This window comes from Notothenia rossii (assembly GCF_949606895.1).
Source record: "Notothenia rossii genome assembly, chromosome: 9".
Lineage (NCBI taxonomy): Eukaryota > Metazoa > Chordata > Actinopteri > Perciformes > Nototheniidae > Notothenia > Notothenia rossii.
In genome coordinates, this window is record NC_136907.1 from 73321126 (window position 1) to 73343431 (window position 22306).

A 22306-nucleotide genomic window follows, 5' to 3' on the forward strand; every position below is an offset into this window, starting at 1 on the left:
GGCAATTTCATTCCACTTTTATGACCTTGTTAATTTGTTGCATTGTAGTCCCATCGTGTTTATAATGCAAACTAGAGCATGTCACAATTACATTATATCCCAGAAATGAAGAACAAGGCATTCAGGCCGACTCTTCTGGGTGCTTCTGTAAAAATAAAGGTCAAACTCAAACTTTGTCCAATTACCACTGACCTTCCTGCATGCCTCATTAGTCACACTAAAGGGGCTTTCATTGAGGATGAAACTGTTCTAAGATACCAGGGACTGAATCTGAGGGATAGATATTCACATTCTCCTCTAGTGAAATAAAGAATAAGTAACTAGTTAAGGAAACTGTAATGTGCTACTCCCTTTACTGACAATGCGTGTTTTGAATTGATGGACAATGTTTACGAGCTGAAACAAAATGGAAAACTATAAAGATGCTGTGATGGAAAAGTCTTTGAGGAATAGTTTCAAGTCAAGAGATTTTCTTTGAATATTAAAGGGCCTTATTTTACTCATGTTCAGGTGCGTATCAGTGTCTCTACTGTGACATGTCTCCATGCTTGTCTCCATGTATTTTCTGACACTTGTTGAGTTCCCTGGGGACACATATTCATGTATAAAAGACGTACAAAGGTGCATTTTGCATGATAGGTCCCCTTTAATGTTCACAAAGCTCTTTATTGTTCTCATGCTGCCTGTGCTGCAGCACCTCTTTTCACCCTCTGTCTGGAACCAGAGCCCAGTCTGCTCTGATTGGCTAGCTGGCCGGCTCTGTTGTGATTGGTCAACCGCGTAGAGATGTCCCGCCCATTTGCCTTTTATGTCAAATGTGTGGGAGAGTTACGGCCCGTCCACACACAGGCATGAAAAATATCTTTCAAAGCTTCGCCCATTCACTTGAATGGGGTGACGTAGAAGATGTTTAATCTTCGCCGAACTGCATTGTGGGGAGCGGAGCATGGCTTTGCAAGCATCGTGACGGCCCATCTACACTACAGGCATGAAAAAATCTTGAAGCTGGGCGTGTCTGAAGCTTGGCGATTTTTTGCGAGCAACCAATCACATGAATCTCCCGCCCCCGACATACAGAGCAATAGCAATGTTAAAACGAAGTAAACTGGATATAAACTCTCCAAACAGGCGAAAAAACTATCAGTTTCACCCACTGTCTCTGCCACCTCCCTCCATGCCTGGTTCCTCCGGTTTGTATCCCGGTAAATAGTTCCGGTCGTAAAGAACCGGGTGATTTGCTACCGTAATATCTCGTTTGGAATATGAGGAAATGAACTGCGGTCTGGCTCTCCCAGCTTGCACGCGGTTGGATTGGCTGAGCTTGCACTGGCGGGATTTGCATAAACGGAATTTGATTGGCTGATGCCAAGCATCGAGCCTCAAAAGTTGAACATTGTTCAACTTTTGATGCCGATAGATGCTCGTGATGCTTGCAAAGCCATGCCATGCTCCCCACAATGCAGTTCGGCGAAGATTCAAAATCTTCTACGTCACCCCATTCAAGTGAATGGGCGAAGCGTTGAAAGCATTTTTTGATGCCTGTAGTGTAGACGTACCGTGAGCATCAAAAGTTGAGCAATGTTCAACTTTTGATGCTCACGATGCTTTTGAGGCTCGATGCTTGGCATCAGCCAATCAAATCCCGTTTATGCAAATCCCGCCAGTGCAAGCGCAGCCAATCAAACCACGTGCAAGCTGGGAGAGCCAGACCGCAGTTCATTTCCTCATATTCCAAATGAAAAACTACGGTAGCTTATCACCCGGTTCTTTACGACCAGAACTATTTACCGGGAAACAAACCGGAGGAACCAGGCATGGAGGGAGGTGGCAGAGACAGTGGGTGAAAGAGGAACTTTGAGATTTCAGACTTTGCAGACCGATATACCGATATAAGGGAAACTCCATTAAATGAAAATAGGTCCCTTTAAATAAATGAATTGCTCACAGCAAGAGTTTGAAAAGGCAGAATGAGTTGCATGTGTTCTTTTTGTGCCGTTGGAGACCAGATGCAGACAGTAACTTATTTGGTCAGTGTTTTAACATCCCATCCACCCCTCTTACGAGAAACCATGTTAAAACACCTCCAAATATGGTATCAATGAGATTATTGACCTAAAAGGGATATTTCATCATCTTGAGTTCAAGCAGAGTGAGCACTTCTCCATTCTGCACGGAGACCTGTGATTATGCAAACAGTTATATTGGTTAATAAAATATTCCAATGTAATACTGAGCAATTATTTCTCTTGAGGACATTATGCACTTGTTTATCAACAATTAAAAAATCAAATGCACTCGCAGTATAATCAGAGGCATCCCTCTTCTATTAGAAGATGGATTATTTAAATCATGGCGTTAAGAACCCAGGCCGATCAGTAACAACTGTCGGCAGATCATTCTTCCTCTGTGTTGATGCTGCTGAAGCCTCTTCTTTCACAAAGCATCATGTGAAGATGCATCTAATGAGGCTTTAACTGGCATGTCTGTGAAGTTTGAGGCGGAGCAGGAGTCCAGCTAAAACACTTGTCCTTCAACACAAGCATGCAGTGTTTCCTTATCTTTTAAAGTGTCTGTTAATAAGGAAGAACAGCAGATGTAGACACACAGCCAATTGGTGCAATGAATGCAAACATTGGGTATTCTGCTGGAGGACGCCATGCTGGCATCACTACCTGGAGAGAAACCAAGAAAGAAAGGATTGCGGATTGGGAAAGATTATGTCTACTTGTCTGTCATTAAAATGCAGACGATGCATCAGAGACAAATCTGTCATTGTTTTTTCAAAGATTTGGTTTCTTACTGACAGAAAAGAGATTCATGCTGGGATTCTCAACAAATACATCTCTTCACGCTGCAAACATGTCAGATGTTGCGAGACACAAGATACAATTATATAAAATACACCCTCACATTTTCATGCTGTAACCAGAACCATGATATAAACTACTTCCAAATGTTTTTTTTTATATAAAATACAACCTATAACTTATGGTTAAAGAAATAAGACTAGCTGTACACAGTTTGGATCAAATAAACACAATTTATACCACATTAAATAGCCGATTTCTTTTTTTGGGTTAGTCTGATAAAGGTTTTAAGAAATATGTAATGTAAATGTTACTTAAAGGTAGGGTAGGTAAGAATGGAGAAACCAGCTCGAGTGCGCTAGAATTTGAAAGTATGCAGCCGAAAAAAATCTGCCCCTTCCTTACAGAGCCCCTCCTCCAACACACACGAACACGCACATGACCAATGAGGGCACGAGATAAGTTTGTGCACAGATGGAAGGCTGACAGGCAGGTAGGCCATCAAGTTACTTTAGCCGGGCCGGCTCAGATGATTGGTCGTGCTTTTTAAAGCGCAACGGCTTCCACAGATGACATTTTTTAATGTATTTATTGTCAAAGCATTTAATGTATTCATTGCTATCGGGATGTTAAGAGCATTCCATGGAATATAACAGAAAGTGTTTCTGAAGTGAATTACCTACCCTACCTTTAATGCGAAAATGAAAGCAATGTCAATATATTTACTGTGTCTGTCGAATATAAACATTACAGTGATATATTAACATATTAAAACAATGATAATACAGTCAAGAAAATATCATTAAAAAGTTGAAATATAGTATACGTAGCAACATAAATGTCAATAATAAAAAGTTAAGGTTCTAAGAAATATGTAATGTAAATGTTACTTAATACGAAAAATTAAAGCAATGTAAATATATTTACTGTGTCAGTGTTACGGCCTGGCTCATTGGCTGCAACAAAGATGGGAGACCAGACAAGTTAAGTGTAACAAAAGCGTATTTATTTACAATACCACACAAATTAAAGTCTTCAAAGAAACCTAATAAATGTGGAAGTCATAATGATTGCGTGTATGGGAGTGTGAAAATCTGCAGAAACAAAGACACGGCCGTGTGCAACAGAAGAGTGAGAGGGCAGTACGGGTTGGTGTTGGCCTTTTATGTGGACGGCCCAGGTGTGGCTCATCAGGTTGATCACCTGAAACACAAACAAGAGGCAAGCAGAACACAAAGGCATAGACCCCTAGTGGAGTGGAGGGGGTCGTAACACCCCCCCCCCCCCCCCCTTAAAAAAGGGGTTCCCCCTAGGAACACCATCCAAAGTACCAACCAACACAGAATAATATTTAATATATATAATAAAAAATGTGTATGACATGTAAAATATAATAAAAACATGAGAATACAGTGAAGAAAATGTCATACAAAAAGTCGAAATATAGTATATGTAACAACATAAATATAAATAATAAAAAGCTAATTATAGAAAGTCCTATTTTGGTTCAGTATGACTGCAATCAATAATGTAGCTCCATCAATCTTGTCCCTGGATCGGCCTCCAAGATTCAGTCAGACTCTAATTAGTAATCAAGTCATTTCCAAAGCGTCTGTCTTCTGTCCCTGACCCAACAGACCCTCAGTGCAGTTACACCAAGGACGTCTGTTATGACTCACATAATCCTCTGGTTCAGTCATAAATAATTGCCTACATCCAGGGGTTAAATTTGATTATTTTTAAGTGGGTCGCATTTCAAAGTTAAGTGTACCAACTCGGTGTTTGAGATCAACTTTAACAGGATAGATTGTGCTGTAGATATAAACAGTGTATTCAATAAACAAGCACGTGTTCTACATGAATGATCATAACATATGATTGATTACCCAGCATAAAGAAGACATCTGCACAGCATGGTAACAGAGACAGGGTCCATGTTTGAAGAAGTGTGTGTTTGTGATCATTTTGACGAACTATTTCGACATACTACACTAAGACTTTTTTCATTAAATATTCAACAGACTATACTATGACTTTTCTGTCATCATATTTCTTATGTTCATGATATTGTTCAACATACTTTACTATGACATTATTCTTAACAATTTGACGTACTATATGGTTTCTTTTCATGATATGGTTCATTATAAAACGGACGAGTCAAATCAAGCAATCTGATTGGTTCTTAGCCGTGATATACTGAGCGTATACCACGGGTAGAATTGTAAGTTACTTTTCACAACAAGTCAGTATCCCTCCGCGTCTGAGAAAAACAGTATACCGTTAGCTAAGGGGGTCGTCGACCCTCCGTTTCGCGTCGGGCCGAACCACGCCCCTTAGCTGTGATATAATGAGCATATACCACGGCCTGTCGTGAGCTATTGCTTAAATATACTATAGCTACAAAGACATTTTCAGCATAATATATTCTACGAAATCTACGACAAACTATATGACTTACTGTATCTCATATTTTGACATACTTTGAAATTACTTTTTTTTGATAATATCATTGATTTACTAAACTATGACTTTTTTCATGAAATGTTTACCAGACATGTCATTAATAAACTAACATTTTCAACATGCCATACTTTGACTTTTTCATGGCATTTTCAGAATACTTTACTATGACTTATACTATTTTCAAATCATATTTTTAAACATATTACACTATGCTGTAATTTCATGATATTTTTGACATACTATAGTTTGGCTTTTTTCATGATAACATCAACATAGGTGAACAGTGTTCAATCTACTCTTCTCGCTTTCTTTCCGTTTACAGCTCAATACCACACTCCCACCACAAGATGGCGAAAGCATCAAAGGAAAAAAACAAAACACTTGAAAACTTCTCTGCCTCGGAGACACAGAGTCAGTGACATCATCTGCGGAGGGACAGAGGGTGTGCGAAGGACAAATGTCTTGAAATGCATTACATCATTCTCCACTAATATGATAATATATCTCGGGCTCTGAGTGCAGTGCCAAGCATGAGAGAGGCCATAATCCATACAACGACTGCTTCAAATGTGAACAAGGGGATAAAATGGAAGGTGGTGGTGGAAAAGGAGAGGGGGGGGGGGGGGGTCCTCTGGAGTCGGGAGTGCAGAGCTGAAGGTTATTCCAGACATTATTCCTCAATGAGAGGAGAGAGGAGAGGATCATCAGTATTACGTACTAAGTAAAGACGAGAAATGGCTCTAATGCTTTCTGTCTTCTGTCCTCGTCTCTCCCTTTTTGTGATTCTTTCTAGCTTTATTCCAGAGGGTGGACTGAGGAGAGGAATGGTAAAAGGTGTTGAAATGAGACACAAATGGGTAAGGAAATGGCTGCAGTGGAGAACATGACAAAGAAAAAGGGTGCATTTGAAAAATCTGTAAGAGGTGAAACTGAGGAAGGAAAGGGTAGAAAATAGCAGGAAATGGGACTAATGGAAAGGAGGAGGACATAATGATGGACAATGAGAGAAAAGTGGGGAATTAGGAGACGGTTGGTGAGAATAAGGAGCTACTGCAAATCTAAAAGGAGACAGAAGGGGATGACTAGGGAGAAAGGAAGAGAGAGGAAAGTAGAGGAAAGAAGGGAAGTGATGTGAAGACTGACAACATGCAGTAATAAAAGGAGGATGACTGGGAGGAGGAAAAAAGAGGGGAAGACAGAGGTGAGAGGAGGACTAATGACATGAGGTGAAGAGGAGATCAGAGAAAAGGTCAAATAAGGAGATAAGAGAAAACCAGAAGAAAGGAGACGAGGAAAGAAGAGGTGATGGAGAAGGTGAAAGAAAGACCAAGGACGTACAGGAGAGAGACAGACAACTGTTGAGAGGACAAGTACGAAAAGAAGACAAGAGGCAGAAGGTTTGAGATGTGGGGAGGACTGAGGAATAGGAAAGGAAAGGACAGGAGGACTGAGGAATAGGAAAGGAAAGGACAGGAGGACAGAGGTGGGAGAAGGTCATGTGCAAAGGAATGAGAGGATGAAAACAGAGGAGATAAGACTGGACAATATGAGGCAGGGGGAGAGCAGACTGTAGAAGGAATACAACAAGGGAAGACTGGAGACATTGTGAAAGGATAACAGGTGGGAGGAGTAAAGGAGACACAGAGAAGATGATGCATGACTGAAGGACATAATTGAGAGGAGAGAAGAAGAAGAAGAAGAAGAAGAAGAAGATACACTTTATTAATCCCTTAAGTCACAGGGACATTTCTTTCCCCACTCTGTTGTGTTGACAGACATTACACAAACACAGAGGATATACATGCACACACACAACCACGTGCTAGGAGATAGGAGAGGTGGCAGAGTAGAGAGGCTGCCAGGTACCCGCTAAAAGGAGACAGAAGGGGATGACTAGGGAGAAAGGAAGAGAGAGGTAGAGGCACCAAGGGAGCAGTTTCGAGGTTAGGTGCCTTGCTCAAGGGCACCTCAGCAGTGGCCTTGGAGGTGAACTGGCACCTCTCCAGCTACCAGCTATCTCTTTTCGGTCCGATCGGGACGTGAACCGGCGACCCTTCGGTTCCAAGACCAAGTCCCTACAGACTGAGCCACTGCCGCCTCCAGAAGAACAGATGAAAAGATTCAAAGAGGAAACGTGAGGTGGAGAAGGAGGAAGGGGGGAAGGAGATGTGAGGGAAAGACTGAGAAGATGATGCGTGACTGATGTAAATAAAGGAAAGGAGATGAGATGGGCTTTTATTGGAGGACTGAGGAGAAAGAGTGAGAAGAGAGGGGATGACAGACAGGGCAAGGAATGATAAAAGCAGAGGAGTTCAACGAGAAGAGAGGAGAAACAAAATGTAAATCAGAGAGGAAGAAAGGAAAAGGTTAAGGAGACGAGAGGAGGACCGGATGATTTAAGGAGAGAGCAAGGAGACACTGAAGGAGAGGAGAACAAAAGGACGAGGGAAAGAAAAGATGTTTGGAGGACATCAGGACGATATGTTATGTAGAAAGGACAAGATGACGCAAGAGTCCGAAGTACAAGAGATGAGGAAGAAGGGAGGAAGAAAGAGGAGAGGTGACAAGGAGAAGGCGAGAGGAGACACTTGGGTAAACACATGCCCTCCTGCCTGAGAGCTATACATAGACACACACTCACCTATTTCCCAGAGACACAACAACAGTTTGGGCTCAGCATTCAAAGTCTGACCTGAATAAACAGCAGGATGCGAGGTGCGAGCTTCACTCAATGTGCCGAGGCATTTGTGAAGCCACATCCCGGAGCCTCGTTCCTACAAATATATAAAACAAACTCTCTGCGAAGTACGTTCCAGAATAATAAATCCACGCCTTTTGCTGCTGTTCTTATGAAAAGCCGTGTCGTCTTTTATTTTCTGTACTGTGGAAAAATAATTACATACAATTTGAAAAAAGAAACATGAAAATAAGAGAACATTTCAGCAATATCTGGTATGTTTTTGTACAGTTTTTTTCTCAAATAAAAGGGATAAAAGAAAACCCAACATGAACGTAATACACATGTGAGCAATATAGGGTTAAAATAAAGAGTATGAATAAATGCTTATAAGAACACCCACACGTGCCTCGCTCACCCACATGCACAACTCCACTTTAAACATGTTTGAAGTGCAACATGGCGTCCTCCTCACTGCTCTGATGGTCGTCTTCACATCAATTCATCCTGTCCACTGGTGCAGCTGTTTCTCCTTCCTCGTGTCCTAAGGCCACGCAATGTCTCCTTCACTCTGTCCTACTGTACCAGCTGGCCTGCTTCCAACTAGGGTTTGACTGATATGGTTTCCTTTTATATCATATTCAACTCCTTCAAAATGTACAATTTGGATTTAAAAAGCAACTGAATCTCCTCAACAAGGTGGATATGCCTCTAAAGTGCAATGTGACATAAATTGGAGATACAATTATGTTAAGTTTTACAGCTCATTAAGGCCATTTTAACATAATCCTTTAGATTTTAGACCCAATTGATTTGCATTTTGATAAAACAAGTCATGGTGGGTTTAAAACATCCTCTTCATACCACTTGATACAGGTCTACTACAGCCACACCATGTTTTTACTTAAGGTATCCGCGCACGTGAGATCGTTGTAGCACCGTTTCAGAAATGATTGCAGTTAATACTGAAAACTGTTCACGTAAACTTGGCAGGCACGAGTCGGTGTAAACATGAAACAGGTCCATGCCGTTGAACGAGGGAATTTAGCAAATAGCTACATTTTGGCTTGCATTGAGGCAGCAGTAGCATTACAATAGGAAGAGCTTATAAATAATAATAATAATAATAAAAAATTATATTTCTTTAGCGCTTTTCTTGAATCCAAAGACCCCTAACCCTAAAAGACGCTTATCTCCATTACAGCTGCTTGTGTAGAAAACAAGGTGAGCTAACCTAATGTGTTACTATGCTGAATTAACTTCTAGTAGTCAAGGCTGATTTGTTTGATTTCTCTCAGATAAGGGTCACATGCTAAGGTCGTGACCAATCAGGGAAGGACAGGTTGTCACCGTTAAGACACAATCAGGCAGCGAGTGTTTTCAAAAGTATCTGTTTCCACCAAGACTAATAATAAAATCCCAAACCAAGTTTTAAAACTATAATGAATCAGCACGGATTAAAACGTTACAGTTTTTGCTGTTCACTAGCCGTTGAGACTGAATCGGCATTACGTTTCACTTTGTTTTACTAGGCCAATCTACATTTGGAAGTAAGAGTCATGTTGTTCTCCCACCATCAGTTGCAAGAGCCATTTTCTATCCCTCCTAAATGTCATCTCAAAGTGACACAGAAGATGTTGTAGTGGTTGCTCAAATCAATCAACATTTTTCATAAAAAGTCAGGCTGTGAGCTGATAATATCTGATATTTACCAAAACCAGTCAGTCAAACCCCAATTTCTACAGACCAGTAGACCTTTCTAATGATATGAATACACACTGGTGTTACAGGCTGCCAACACACACATCAACACACACACATGGTCACAGATGGTGACAGTACATGTGCATTAATGGAGATCCAAACAGCTAGCCCACACACACACACACACACACACACACACACACACACACACACACACACACACACACACACACACACACACACACACACACACACACACACACACACACACACACACAGACACACACACACACACACACACACACACAGACACACACGCACACACACACACAAATGGCTGCTGCATTTGTTTGCCTGCTCAGTTCATGTTCTGCTTTTGGCACTGAATGAAGACTCCACAAGGTAAACATGGACACTTGAGTTGTTTTGGGAAAGCGCGGCACAGCACAGCGTGGAAAAGAGACGTTAGCCGTGGCTCTGGCCTGGTTTTTAGCCTGGTTTGGCCTAGTTGACACAGAGTTTTGGCTATTTGTGGCCTGGCTGAGTAGTCTTTTGGCCACACACACACACACACACACACACACACACACACACACACACACACACACACACACACACACACACACACACACACACACACACACACACACACACACACACACACACACACACACACACACACACACACACACACACACACACCCCCTCTATCTGATGCATACACAGAAAAACACTGCATATAAAACACACTTTTGACAACAGTCCTTTCTTCCAGTGGTGAGGCGAGAACTCAAATTAATACCAAGAAAATAAGATTCAAAATGATGATTATCACACAAAGAAATAAACGAGGATGATATATGTTCTCTACAAATGGATTCCCAACGCTCCAACACATATACACGAATACACCTACATGTACTCCATGTGGTAATGGCGCCAATACAATTTGGGAGAAAGCTATGAGGGATGTGTTTCCTCTGTTGATATGAGTTTTTTTTTTTTGAAAAGACAACCTTTTAAATTGGAAGCTGTTAGATGGCTGTTAATGTGACGCGGGGGAGAAAGCAGAGAGTAAAGGGATGAGAGGTACATAAGGAGAAGAGGGGAACAACGTAAAAGAAAAGTGCAGTAAACACTTCCCGATTCCCTCATAAGCTGCATTTCTTATTTCAAACTTTACACCTCTGTTTTGCATTTCTGGCATCTACTGTATGGTGTCTTTTACATATTAATATGCCCCCGATGTCAACAGAGTGTAAAAACTAAAGAGGGAAGGACTAAGTACCTGGCTGTGTTTTTGTTGTTCTTCGTCCTCCGTGTCAAATGTTCTCATTCTACACAAGGTCATAACGTCATTTCAAGTCAGATGCAGAATACTGCACGGCTACAACTCTGTAAAAATGATTGTAACGAGGTAATAGTATGCAGTACCAAGGCTGTGATAACCATATCAATTTAAAAGGGTGCTCCATCTGCCATTCTTCTCCTATAACTACACAGCAATGTTTTATATGGTGACCTTGAAGCTACAAGGCTCCATCTGATATTCTAATCAGAAATGGCGTGGCTGCCGTTTCCTTTCTGAAAGTGTTTATTCAAAACAGGGGCAATAAATACAACTTTTACTGCCCCCTAGCAAATAATTACCATAATATAATGTATCTGTGAAGGGTTGATGGGGTGGCTGATAAGTATTAAGACTCAATGATTACCTCCAGAGATATTTGACTTCACTTTGCAGCCGCAGGTCTTTTTCAGAGCATCTGCTTTCATTTTTTTTTACTGCTATCACAAACGTATGGAAGAGATAGAAAGAGAAGAGGGGGGGGGGTTTCATTGCAGACAGCCCTTTTTTTACTTTGATTTTTCAATAAAGCGTGCCCTTAAGAAAAGGGAGAACATCAAGAAAATGTCGAAGCAGTTCCTGGTGATTGCCAAAACAATGTATTATCTAATGTCCCTTAAGGAATAAAAACGTAATAAAACCAATGGAACTTTAGAGTTTAGTACAAAGTAAAGTTTGCTGCTGCTGGCTGCTGGCTGCCGCGTCTAATCAACACATGATTGTCACCACTACAGGTGAATTTGCGAGATGGTATGATACAAAAATAAATCGAATCTTACTTACAAATCTCAGTGCGCGCAAACATGAACCGATTTGAAAACCAGTAGGAATTTGATCTTACTTAAGCACATGTTGTTGCTTGAGTGAAATGTTTTTAGCTCCGTGTTAACACAGCAAGCAACATTATTGATAAGTTGCTGGAAGTCAAATTATTTCCTGTGGGGGGGAACATCTCAAAAGATGTCATTTAGACATTCAAAGCTTCAAGTCAAAAACTGTCTTCTTGTAACCATAGTTGGCATGACAACTGTTTTTTTATAATGTCTTTCTTATACATACCCATTGAGATGTCGTTATAAGGCAATGTATTTGATTGTTCCATATTCCAGGTACAGTACACACTGGTTTTGATAGCCTTTTAAAAGCTAAATGTAATATTCATTTGGACTTATTTGGCGCTTTAAGTGATTAAAGACCCTACCAGACAAACAGACACATGTGATCTTCTCTCTTGTTGTAAAATAATTTGTTTCTGGGAGTTCATGGGGCTGAGTAGAGGTTAGAGGTTAGTAGCATCATTTTAAACGCTGATTATTATGAGCCTGTTGGGTTAAAGTCCAAACACACGAACAAAAGCTGACACGATATAACGGAAAACATCTCAGACATAAAATACCACCACATTTTCTTCTGCAGGGACACACCAGTTTACTTTACATAGAAATGTACAAAGTACCGTATGAGCTAGATAGAACCCTCTGTGCCTTCCTTTTGATATGTTAGACCACACTTCACATTTCTTACAGAGTTCGCAGCTCAAAGAGAGCAGCTGCTTTCTTCTCCATCCACCATTTTGAATGTCGTCGACGTTTGAAAAAAGGCAGTCCGGTCAAAAGACTGGAAGTCACAGAAAGAGTTTCACACCAAACAGAGAAATCCCCCCAAATAGATTTGCTGGATATTTATCATTTTGGATTGAAGCTCTTCAATTTTCTTTCCGTTTAGTCTACAAACTACCTCTTCAATACCACCATCCATCACTTTTTAAAGAAACTCAAAACGTTTCCAATAACGACCATGTCGCCACGTACACTTTAAAAAGTGAGTTTCACCCAAAACGCTGAACCTTTGGTCCACAACTCCTTAGAAAAATACTATAAAATGTTTCTGAATGCCTTTTTTCTTCATAGTTTCCGTATAAATATGGGAACAAAATCTATTCTACTGTGCAAGTGAGAGAAACGAATACTTTTTTTTTGACACTGGAGGGTAGGGGAGGTATCTTTTTGTACAAATTGCAGAAATTGATTGAATGAAAAAAGCGCTTCCGTCACACCTCGTTTCACAAATACTGTACACAGCAATGACCTCGAGTGAAATGTAAGTACAGAAATGCATCATGATGATTACAAATGACAGACGAGGAGGAGAAATGAGCATATAGAGAGACGCTTGCTACCACTCCTTTCCTTCGCTCGCAGATGTAGAAAACCTCATCGTCCAGACGACTCCTTACAAAAGTAGACACACCTTAAGAGTTTGTGTGTGTTGGCACATAAGCATTGGCACTCTGGTCACTAACTGTCCCACTTTAAGAAACTGTGTCCCAGTTCAATCAAGGTAGATCTCGTAGGCAAGCGATGGCCACTGGGCAAGTTTTGGTGAGGGGAAGAGATCAAAAAGTGCCAAAGATGTTTATAGTCCAAGCTGCTGTGTACATCGAAACAAATACGTTTGTTCAAAGAGCTGTGTGTGTGTGTGTGTGTGTGTGTGTGTGTGTGTGTGTGTGTGTGTGTGTGTGTGTGTGTGTGTGTGTGTGTGTGTGTGTGTGTGTGTGTGTGTGTGTGTGTGTGTGTGTGTGTGTGTGTTTGCAATATGCGAGAGTCAGACAAAGTGTGGATTACAGGACGGTTGGCTGTGGGTCACGGGACTGCATCACATTGTATAGGTTTGTACAAGGAAATAACTTTAAAATGACCAAAATCTCCATTTGCACCTATTTACAGAGATGGGATGTGAGCAAAGTGTGATGCAGGGAGATGACCCAAGAGCAGGAAGAGGATTCCAGGATGGGCAAAGTTCCTCCGTTCCTCTTTAAGCCACTCTTCTTCAAAGTGCTCTTTTTCTCTTTTCTCATGATGTGGATCTCTCAGGTCCTCCGCAAACATGTGAGCATCGCTTTGCATGTGTGGTGTGTATTGCTGCTCAGTGTGTGTTGTTGCGATGCTGCGGTGAGTTATCGTTGGGTTTTATTGGTTACAAAATGAACCAAATTCCATGCACTGGATGCCATGGAAATAGATTTTTTGTTTTTTTTGTTTAAGAATGTTTTTGATGAATGTGTAACACGTACTGCAGCTTCAAAAAGCGAGTCAAGGGGTGTGTGTGTTTCTCAAACATGAGTCTGCATCCGCTGTATGTGTCTTTGGGAATATTCAGAAGGCGGAGACGAATACGAGAAGCGAGTGGAGGTTCCATACTGCCCCAGACCCGCCTCAGGACTCTGTTGTCCTGGCCCTGGTCCTGGTCCTGGCCCTTGTCCTGGTCCTGGCCCTGGCCCTTGTCCCATCGCTGGCCCTTGTCCCATCGCTGGCCCTTGTCCCATCGCTGGCCCTTGTCCCATCGCTGGCCCTTGTCCCATCGCTGGCCCTTGTCCCATCCCTGGCCCTTGCCCCATCCCTGGCCCTGGGCCCATCCCTGGCCCCGGTCCCATCCCTGGCCCCGGTCCCATCACTGGCCCCGGCCCTTGCCCTGTCGGATACATCTCATAGGCTGGCCCTTCCTCTATGGGTGGAGCGAAGCCTATCCGGTAAGTAGGGTACTGGGAGGGGTACCCGTAGTTGTCGTAGGCCAGCTGGGTGTTGTTGTCCATCAGACCGCAGTCTCCGGGGTAATCTCCAGGTGACTGTAGAGTTGGATTGGGAGGTGCTTGTTGGCTCTGAGCCACCCGGGTGAAGGTGTTGAACTGGGCGTAGGTGGGGTGAGCGATCCTGGATGGGGGGCGGGGGTCGTAGCAGCCCGACCTGGATCCTGGAACCCCACTGGGGGCAACAGCTCCGCTGGCTCCAGCAGGGGATCCACTGGAGGGGGGGCCGGCCGGTCCGATGTTTGGGTTCGGAGAGCGGAACTCACCCTGGTAGTGGATGGCCCGGGACTGGGGGCGCGCCTCCTCGTGGGTGGTGGCTCGGACGTTGTAGTAGCCATTGGTTGGATCCTGTGGTCAGAATATTTGTTCTATATTATTGTTAAGGAAAAAAATTGGGCAAAACACATCTAAACATCTGGTCTTTGCTTCCATTAGCTTGGCCTTATATTAAGGACCGCATTAAAGCACTTTTACACATACCATTTCAGCATTTACCCATTCAAACACATTACTTTATCTGATATATCATATTCCAATTACTTGTATATACACTCTCTTTGCACTATTTCTATCATATTTTATTTGTATTTATTTGCACTATTTTAACTATTTGATCTGTTTTATTGTGTTGCACTGCTGGAGGAGTCTGTGACCTAAGCTTTTCATTGATATATCTACACTGTAGCTATGTGCACATCACAAGGAAAGCCCTGAATCTTGAAACTTGAATGAATCTACTACAGAGCCAGAAGCTACCGTACATGGTGGAAACTAACACACACACACACACACACACACACACACACACACACACACACACACACACACACACACACACACACACACACACACACACAGACAGACAGACAGACAGACAGACAGACAGACAGACAGACAGGCAGGCAGACAGACAGACAGACAGACACACACACACACACACACACACACACACACACACACACACACACACACACACACACACACACACACACACACACACACACACACACACACACACACACACACACACACACACACACACACACACACACACACACACACACACACACACACACACACACACACACACACACACACACACACACACACACACACACACACACACACACACACACTGTTGGCCATGCTGTTCGGAGCAATTTGGAGTTACTCGTACCAAAGGCACTTCAACATGGTCACTGCAGGGCTGGGGATTAAAACATAAACTTTCTGATTGTTGGCAATCAAAAAAACTCCTGAGCTTCTAATATTATAGGATGATGTGTTTGGTGACGTTGGGGTAGAGAGAGGATGATACACCTTCATTTCACCAGAACAAACATTGTATGATATGTTTATACACCGAACGATGTAATGTTCAAAATGCTGATGCTACAATATTAATGCTAAAATGAGCCTCTGAGTGAGGGGTGTTCTCACCTTGAGCTCGTACTCCTCCCGGGTGTCGCTCTCGCTCCGGATGTCCTGCTTCAGGTCCATGTCGTCTTTGAACGGCTGAGTGGAGGGAGAGAGGGAAACAGAGGGCAAAAACTAAACCATCAAACAACGAAACACACACACGGAAAGAGGGAGGGTGAAAAAGGAAAGGAGGAGGAAGAGAGGAAAACAGAGTTTCAGGTTTTTCATCCCAAGAGAGTAGAAGACGAGAAACGGTTAGTCGTTGGAAACAAAGGTTTTGGACCGAACTTTAAAACCGCTCCAAAGTGAACTTTTACAACGATTGCACTCTCAAGGACTTCCTACATGTTAAAGGGGTGTTGTGCAATTTAAAATGTGTGTATTTGTGAGTATAAACAAAGTGGTTTGGGTCAATTACCGCACTTAATGGTCACTATGTGCATTGCACTGTTCTTAACATTAATGTCTTTAATAATAATGCACCAATGTATATATTGTGATATTACATTTATTTTACTTTACATTTAATTCAGGCATTTATGTTTGCATATATATATTTTTTATTTTAGTTTTAATGTAATTTTATTTTATTTTATTTAATATAATTGTATTTATTCAAAAAAAATATCAAATACTTTTTATTTTATTTTAAATCTAAAATGCAGCAACTGTCATGTCACCCATTGTCCCCCAGGTTGAATAAAGCATTTTGATACTGATTCGTGTCCATTGTTATTTTTCATCTGTCAGTAGGTAGAGTGCTTTCTCACGAGTGTGTGCACAATTTTTTATATATTTTTTGTTGTGTGTATTTGAAGGCAAGCCTTGGGCATCTGTTTACTGAGTGTGTGTGTGTGTGTGTGTGTGTGTGTGTGTGTGTGTGTGTGTCTGCCTCTCCTTCCATGTCGCCCTTTGTGTGTGTGTGTGTGTGTGTGTGTGTGTGTGTGTGTGTGTGTGTGTCTGCCTCTCCTTCCAGGTCGCCCTTTGTGTGTGTGTATCTGTACATTTAAGCCCATTGACCCGTACGCCTCCTCTCCGCGGCCCCCGGTGACTCAGATGAGTTTCTACTCACGGAGTACATGGCCTTGACCATCCGGGTTGCCGTGGAGATGTCGGCCGCCTCCTCCTCCAGGCTGTGGGTCTCTTTGTTGACCGTCTCTACCTTGATGTCGGGTTTACCGAGGGTGACACCCCGGCGACCTGGAAGAAGGAAACACAACCCCTGGTCATATTCTGGGTCAGGGAACATTCATTTATCATACAAAGCAACAGAAACACACACACTGTTTGCCTTGTCGCTTTTATTTTCTTCAGTATTCTCCATTAAGGGAACAATATGTCAGAGAAATGCACATTCATCTGGTATGAATATCCTCTTAGATAGCCAGGGTTGAAGATGCATGTGTTGTAGCAGATGTTTCTGTCAGAGTGTCTCATGTTGGTTGATGATTATTTATTTTAATCCTCACATTTAACTTGGATTTAAAGCTTACACGTTTTTTGATGACATTATGCATAATTAAAAGCCCTGTGTAGGATTTCTACATATCTGGCATTGAATTGTATACTCTCCCTAACCTTTAAATACATCTTCTTCATTTATAGTAGATAGGTGGTGACAGGGTTCAGATACAATTCTGTCTTAATTTTACGCAACAGTCAGTCAGATTTGTATAAAATGTAAAACAAAAAGGTGAATCTTAAACATTTGAAGCAGCTGTCAGACATTTACTGTACCTTGTACTGTAAAGAAATGAGCAGGCACATTTCTGTTTGTCTCATATTTGAATAAGTCACGACATTAATCTTATTGGGACCTTGTACTATTTGTGTAATATTTATAGCATGGCTCGAGTCTAAATTGAGTGCCGTCACATTCATATCAAGGTTAATTATGCACAGGCAGAGATTAAACTTATTTCATGCCATCTTCTTGCTTGACTTTAAGATGGGTTACGTATGTGATACTAAGTGTTGCTGTATACAGTGACAACAATGTGGATTCATGGCCAGAAAAACTGGATTATTTCAATGTTAAGGAGGCCCTATTAAGCTTTTTGGTATTTCCCTTTCCTGTTTTGTGTTATAAAAGTTTTTGTGCATGTAAATCAGAGATGTCAAACTCAATTTCATCGCGGGCCACATTCGCATAAAGGTTGCACTCAATGGGCCGGTTGTAACTATATAAATATATAATATACATATCAAATAATGTATTAAATTACATGATTGCCTCTGAATTTGATTATTATCGGATAGGATAATAACTTAGTAATTAACCACGTCTGAAAGCAGAAGTCCAGGGCAAATAATTGCAAGTCTCTTCAGTGCGCATGACACAAATGAGATGCATTGTGGGACATGTAGTTTATGGGCAACCTGCTTCTGTAAAGTGGCATGTAACTGTATAATAAACTTATTATATTCTTTGCAAGCTCTTACGGGGCCACATAAAATGAAGACGCGGGCCGGATTTGGCCCCCGGGCCTTGAGTTTGAGACCCCTGATGTAAATGGTCTCCAGAGGCTACAATCCCAAAGTTCCCTCCAAAGGGATTTTCTCTCCCACACACTGCCTGAAACGCCTCCATTGAACTCCTTTCGATTTCTTTCGTGTCAAAGTGACATCACTACGTAACACTTTAACTATTGGCTAGCGCTCCATCACATTGTACGTGATAAGTGGCGAGACATCTCTAAGCGGTTGACCAATCACAACAAAGCCAGTCAGCTAACCAATCAGAGCAGACTGGGCTCTGGTTTCAGACAGAGGGTGAAAAGAGGTGCTGCAGCACAGGCAGTATGAGAAAGCGCTTTTTGAACATTAAAGCATGGAGACATGTCACAGTCGAGGCACAAAGTACAAATATGAACCTGAAAATTAGAAGAATAGGGCCCCTTTAAACATATCCTTAAATCCAGCACAGCGCAGTCAATATTAGTCAACATAAACAACTCTCTCCCCGAAGCAGAGACCTTAAAAGTAAAGATTTCAATCAGTGAAGTCTTGAGCTGCACGAATGAGAGACAGATTATCTGGAGCCACGACGATGTTTGTTTGAGTTTCTATTTCCAATGCTATCTTCTCTGTAGCCGTGTTATCAGCTCTGAACCAGAAAATATACTCGTATCCTCAGAAAATCCCCCTGGGGACTCTGCCAGTCACCTTCATTGTCTTTCCCAATTCTTTATTTACTGTGGAGCAGCTCAAATCAAACAACTTATAGACACCACATGTCCTCTGCCTTGCTGAATTCCATTGCTGTAAAAACAACAAAGATATTCATAATTTAAATACTATTCACCTTTAAGTGCTGGTGTTTACCCCTATGGTATTTATGTGCTTTATCTAGAGTACAAGCGGCATATGATTAATTTAAAAATAATCACACAATTCCATGTCAGTAGAATAAAAAGGGTACAGTAGGCGTTATAGGGCAGTTTGCCATAATATAAATATATGAATATTCATTAATCTCATTTGAATAAAATGCTATACAGCTGGCACCGGTTCTTTCTTCAAACGTTAAGAGGCAGAATGACAGATGAGTGGATGAAAGAAAGACTGATAGATAATAAGTGCACTTTCAAACACACACACACACACACACACACACACACACACACACACACACACACACACACACACACACACACACACACACACACACACACACACACACACACACACACACACACACACACACACACACACACTTGAGGGCCATGTGTGCACTTACTGCCTTTGCGTTGGCGGTACAGGAAGAAGGCGAGCGCCAGTAGACACATAAGCAGCAGAATGCAGGAGCCCACTGTACCCCCGGCGATAATTCCCACTGGTACGATATCTGAAACAAATACAATCAAAGAAAAAGGAGTCCGGGGTGAGGGACAGCTGCTACCTCATTGTGACAAAAACCTGCACGGATATGATGTTGTTTACGTATGTGTCCTAGCTTAATACTGAATCTCTGACGGCTGCATGTACGTTGATAAGGCATGAAAGTTACACAAGGGATCAAATGTTAAGGTTTTTCTAAAGCTTGTGAAATCTGACAGCTGAAAGAGTGAGATTGACAGAGCATGAAGAAATAATTTTTTGAATAAAATTTAGAATTTTCCTTAGAACATTATATATTTTTGAAATAATTTGCTGCCATTGTTGTTGAGATCCATGTTAGCTGTCTTCATGTTGAGGCTTTCTTCCCCCCTGCCGTTCTCTGCTGATTGCATGAGATCACTGGGTGTTACGTCACCTCGTACTTTAAAGTCAGACTACCAAATTGAATGTTTTTTCTCTTCTCCTTTACGAATACTTTTCTTTAATGTTTCAAAAACATGCTTCTTTTGATGTGTTCAGTCTTCTCCTGCTCTTGTTTGATTGACACAATGCTACCAAGTCTCTCAGGGCCCGGCAGCAAACATTTACAAAAATATCTCCCATGCCCCAAAAAAACAACATTCTTTCATTATTCTCCCGCATCTGTAGAACTATTGAAACCACGACTTGAATGGCAACTTATCTATCGTGTTTAATGAATCCTTGAACCAATTAAGACTGTATCCACACATGTACATATACACATACAACTGTATATATTGTACTATATATATATATTCTATATCTCATTATTATGTTATGAAATGTTATCCTTTTATTGGACTTTTTACATTAACTTCTTATCTCTATATACATTTATGTTTTTATTTGTTATTTTGTCAATTTAATGGAAATCGTAAATTGGACTCCTTACTGTATGTTATATATTTGTATTTATGTTTTTGTTCTTAATTTCATTCTCAAATGGAACAAAACCCACTTTACCTACAGTATTGGGTTAATAACATATTCTGATTCTGTTCAGAATATATAAAAGTAACTTGTAATAATATTACAAATCAGAGCCTTTTCTGCGTCCACATCCCATCATAAACAAACAATGTATGTCCCAACCATAGACTGTATATCGTCCCAACTAACAAATATTGCTCAGCATGAACATTAACGCCAGAACATCCTCAAAAGGTCATTGTATTGTACAAAACCCTTGGGTTCAGTATGACTGTTGATAGTTAATATGATTTGCCATAAACACTTTTGCTGTCTTGAACTAAATTCTTATCTACAGATGTGAAAGAACTATATATATATTTCAGAAGCCAATTCCCAGCTTGATCTGATCTATTATTATTATTATCCAGCACCAGACACTTTTTACGCTGCTATGGACAGTCTAATGTACATTCTCAAAGATATTGAAGTGACTGTTATTTTGTATATATTGATTGTTGTGTTTTTATTTAGGTCTTAATGTGTGCATAAATGTGTCTTTGATTGTGTATATATAGGTATATACATATTTGCATACATATTTTTAAATATATTTGTTTTTGTATTCAGGATTGTGGGAAACAGTATTTCGATCTCTCTGTACACACAAACTGAAAGATTGACAATAAATCGGACTTTCACTTTGGATGATACAAATCGAATCTAATCATTCACTGTGTAGCTAATCAGGATCCACTGTCTGACAATCTGAGTTATCTTGTTGTTTCCATATCAGAATCAGAATACCTTTATTAGTCCCACAGAGGGGGAATGTACATTGTTACAGCAGAACAGATTATAACAAACACATCATACCGGTCTCCTCCAGGGTGATGATCATGGTCCCGGGTCCGAAGGAGTTCCAGGCGGTGCAGTTGTAGGGCGAGTGGAAGTCTGTCTCCATCACGTTGTTGATGGTGAGGGTGGAGAGCACGGCCCCGCCCTGATCGAGAGGTTTGCTCTGCTCCACGGTGTAGCGCTCCATCAGCGTGCCCTTCTCCTTCTCCCACACGTTCTCCTTCCAGGCCCACACCTGAGGCACACAGTTACACATCATTATATCATTTGTAATTTGAGGAGGTTGGAGTTAGGGCTTCGCACTTACAGTAAAGCCAATTTTATCATTCGTATTTTTTGGCAATGTCAGAAAAATAATTGTATTTTGGGAAATGATATGGAAGGAAATACCTCAAATAATTGGGTTTGAGGTTTCTAAAAGTTGCTTGGTACTCTATTTATGTAAATCCAATGAGGAAATGATTGCAAGTGATAAATATTTGATACACATTCTGCTAACATCCAGCAAGAAAGCTATCACTAGGAATTGGGGTAAGGAATACCACCATCAAAACAACTATGGGTAACAATTGTGGAATAAGATTAGATAGAGCTTTATTGTCTCCTTAGGAGAAATTTGTGTTGGGCATCGAGATAATACACATACAACACTCAGGTCAATCAGTCATAGA

General features: G+C 41.2%; 1 protein-coding gene and 1 long non-coding RNA gene across 2 annotated transcripts in view; one reads left to right on the forward strand and one right to left on the reverse strand.

Annotated features, from left to right (window-relative positions):
- Positions 1–22306, forward strand: part of LOC307020224 — a 411310-nt gene that overhangs the window by 14797 nt on the left and 374207 nt on the right. The gene's annotated exons all lie outside the window — the stretch shown is intronic.
- kirrel1b (kirre like nephrin family adhesion molecule 1b) overlaps positions 10289–22306 on the reverse strand; it is an 82088-nt gene continuing 70070 nt past the window's right edge. Inside the window, exons 11-15 of the mRNA XM_079651388.1 lie at positions 21654–21870; positions 19747–19854; positions 17080–17207; positions 16029–16103; positions 10289–14936 (exon numbers count right to left, since the gene is read on the reverse strand). Coding sequence (XP_079507514.1) covers positions 14115–14936; positions 16029–16103; positions 17080–17207; positions 19747–19854; positions 21654–21870 — 1350 coding nt within the window. The 3' untranslated portion in view covers positions 10289–14114. The remainder of the gene's footprint in view (positions 14937–16028; positions 16104–17079; positions 17208–19746; positions 19855–21653; positions 21871–22306) is intronic.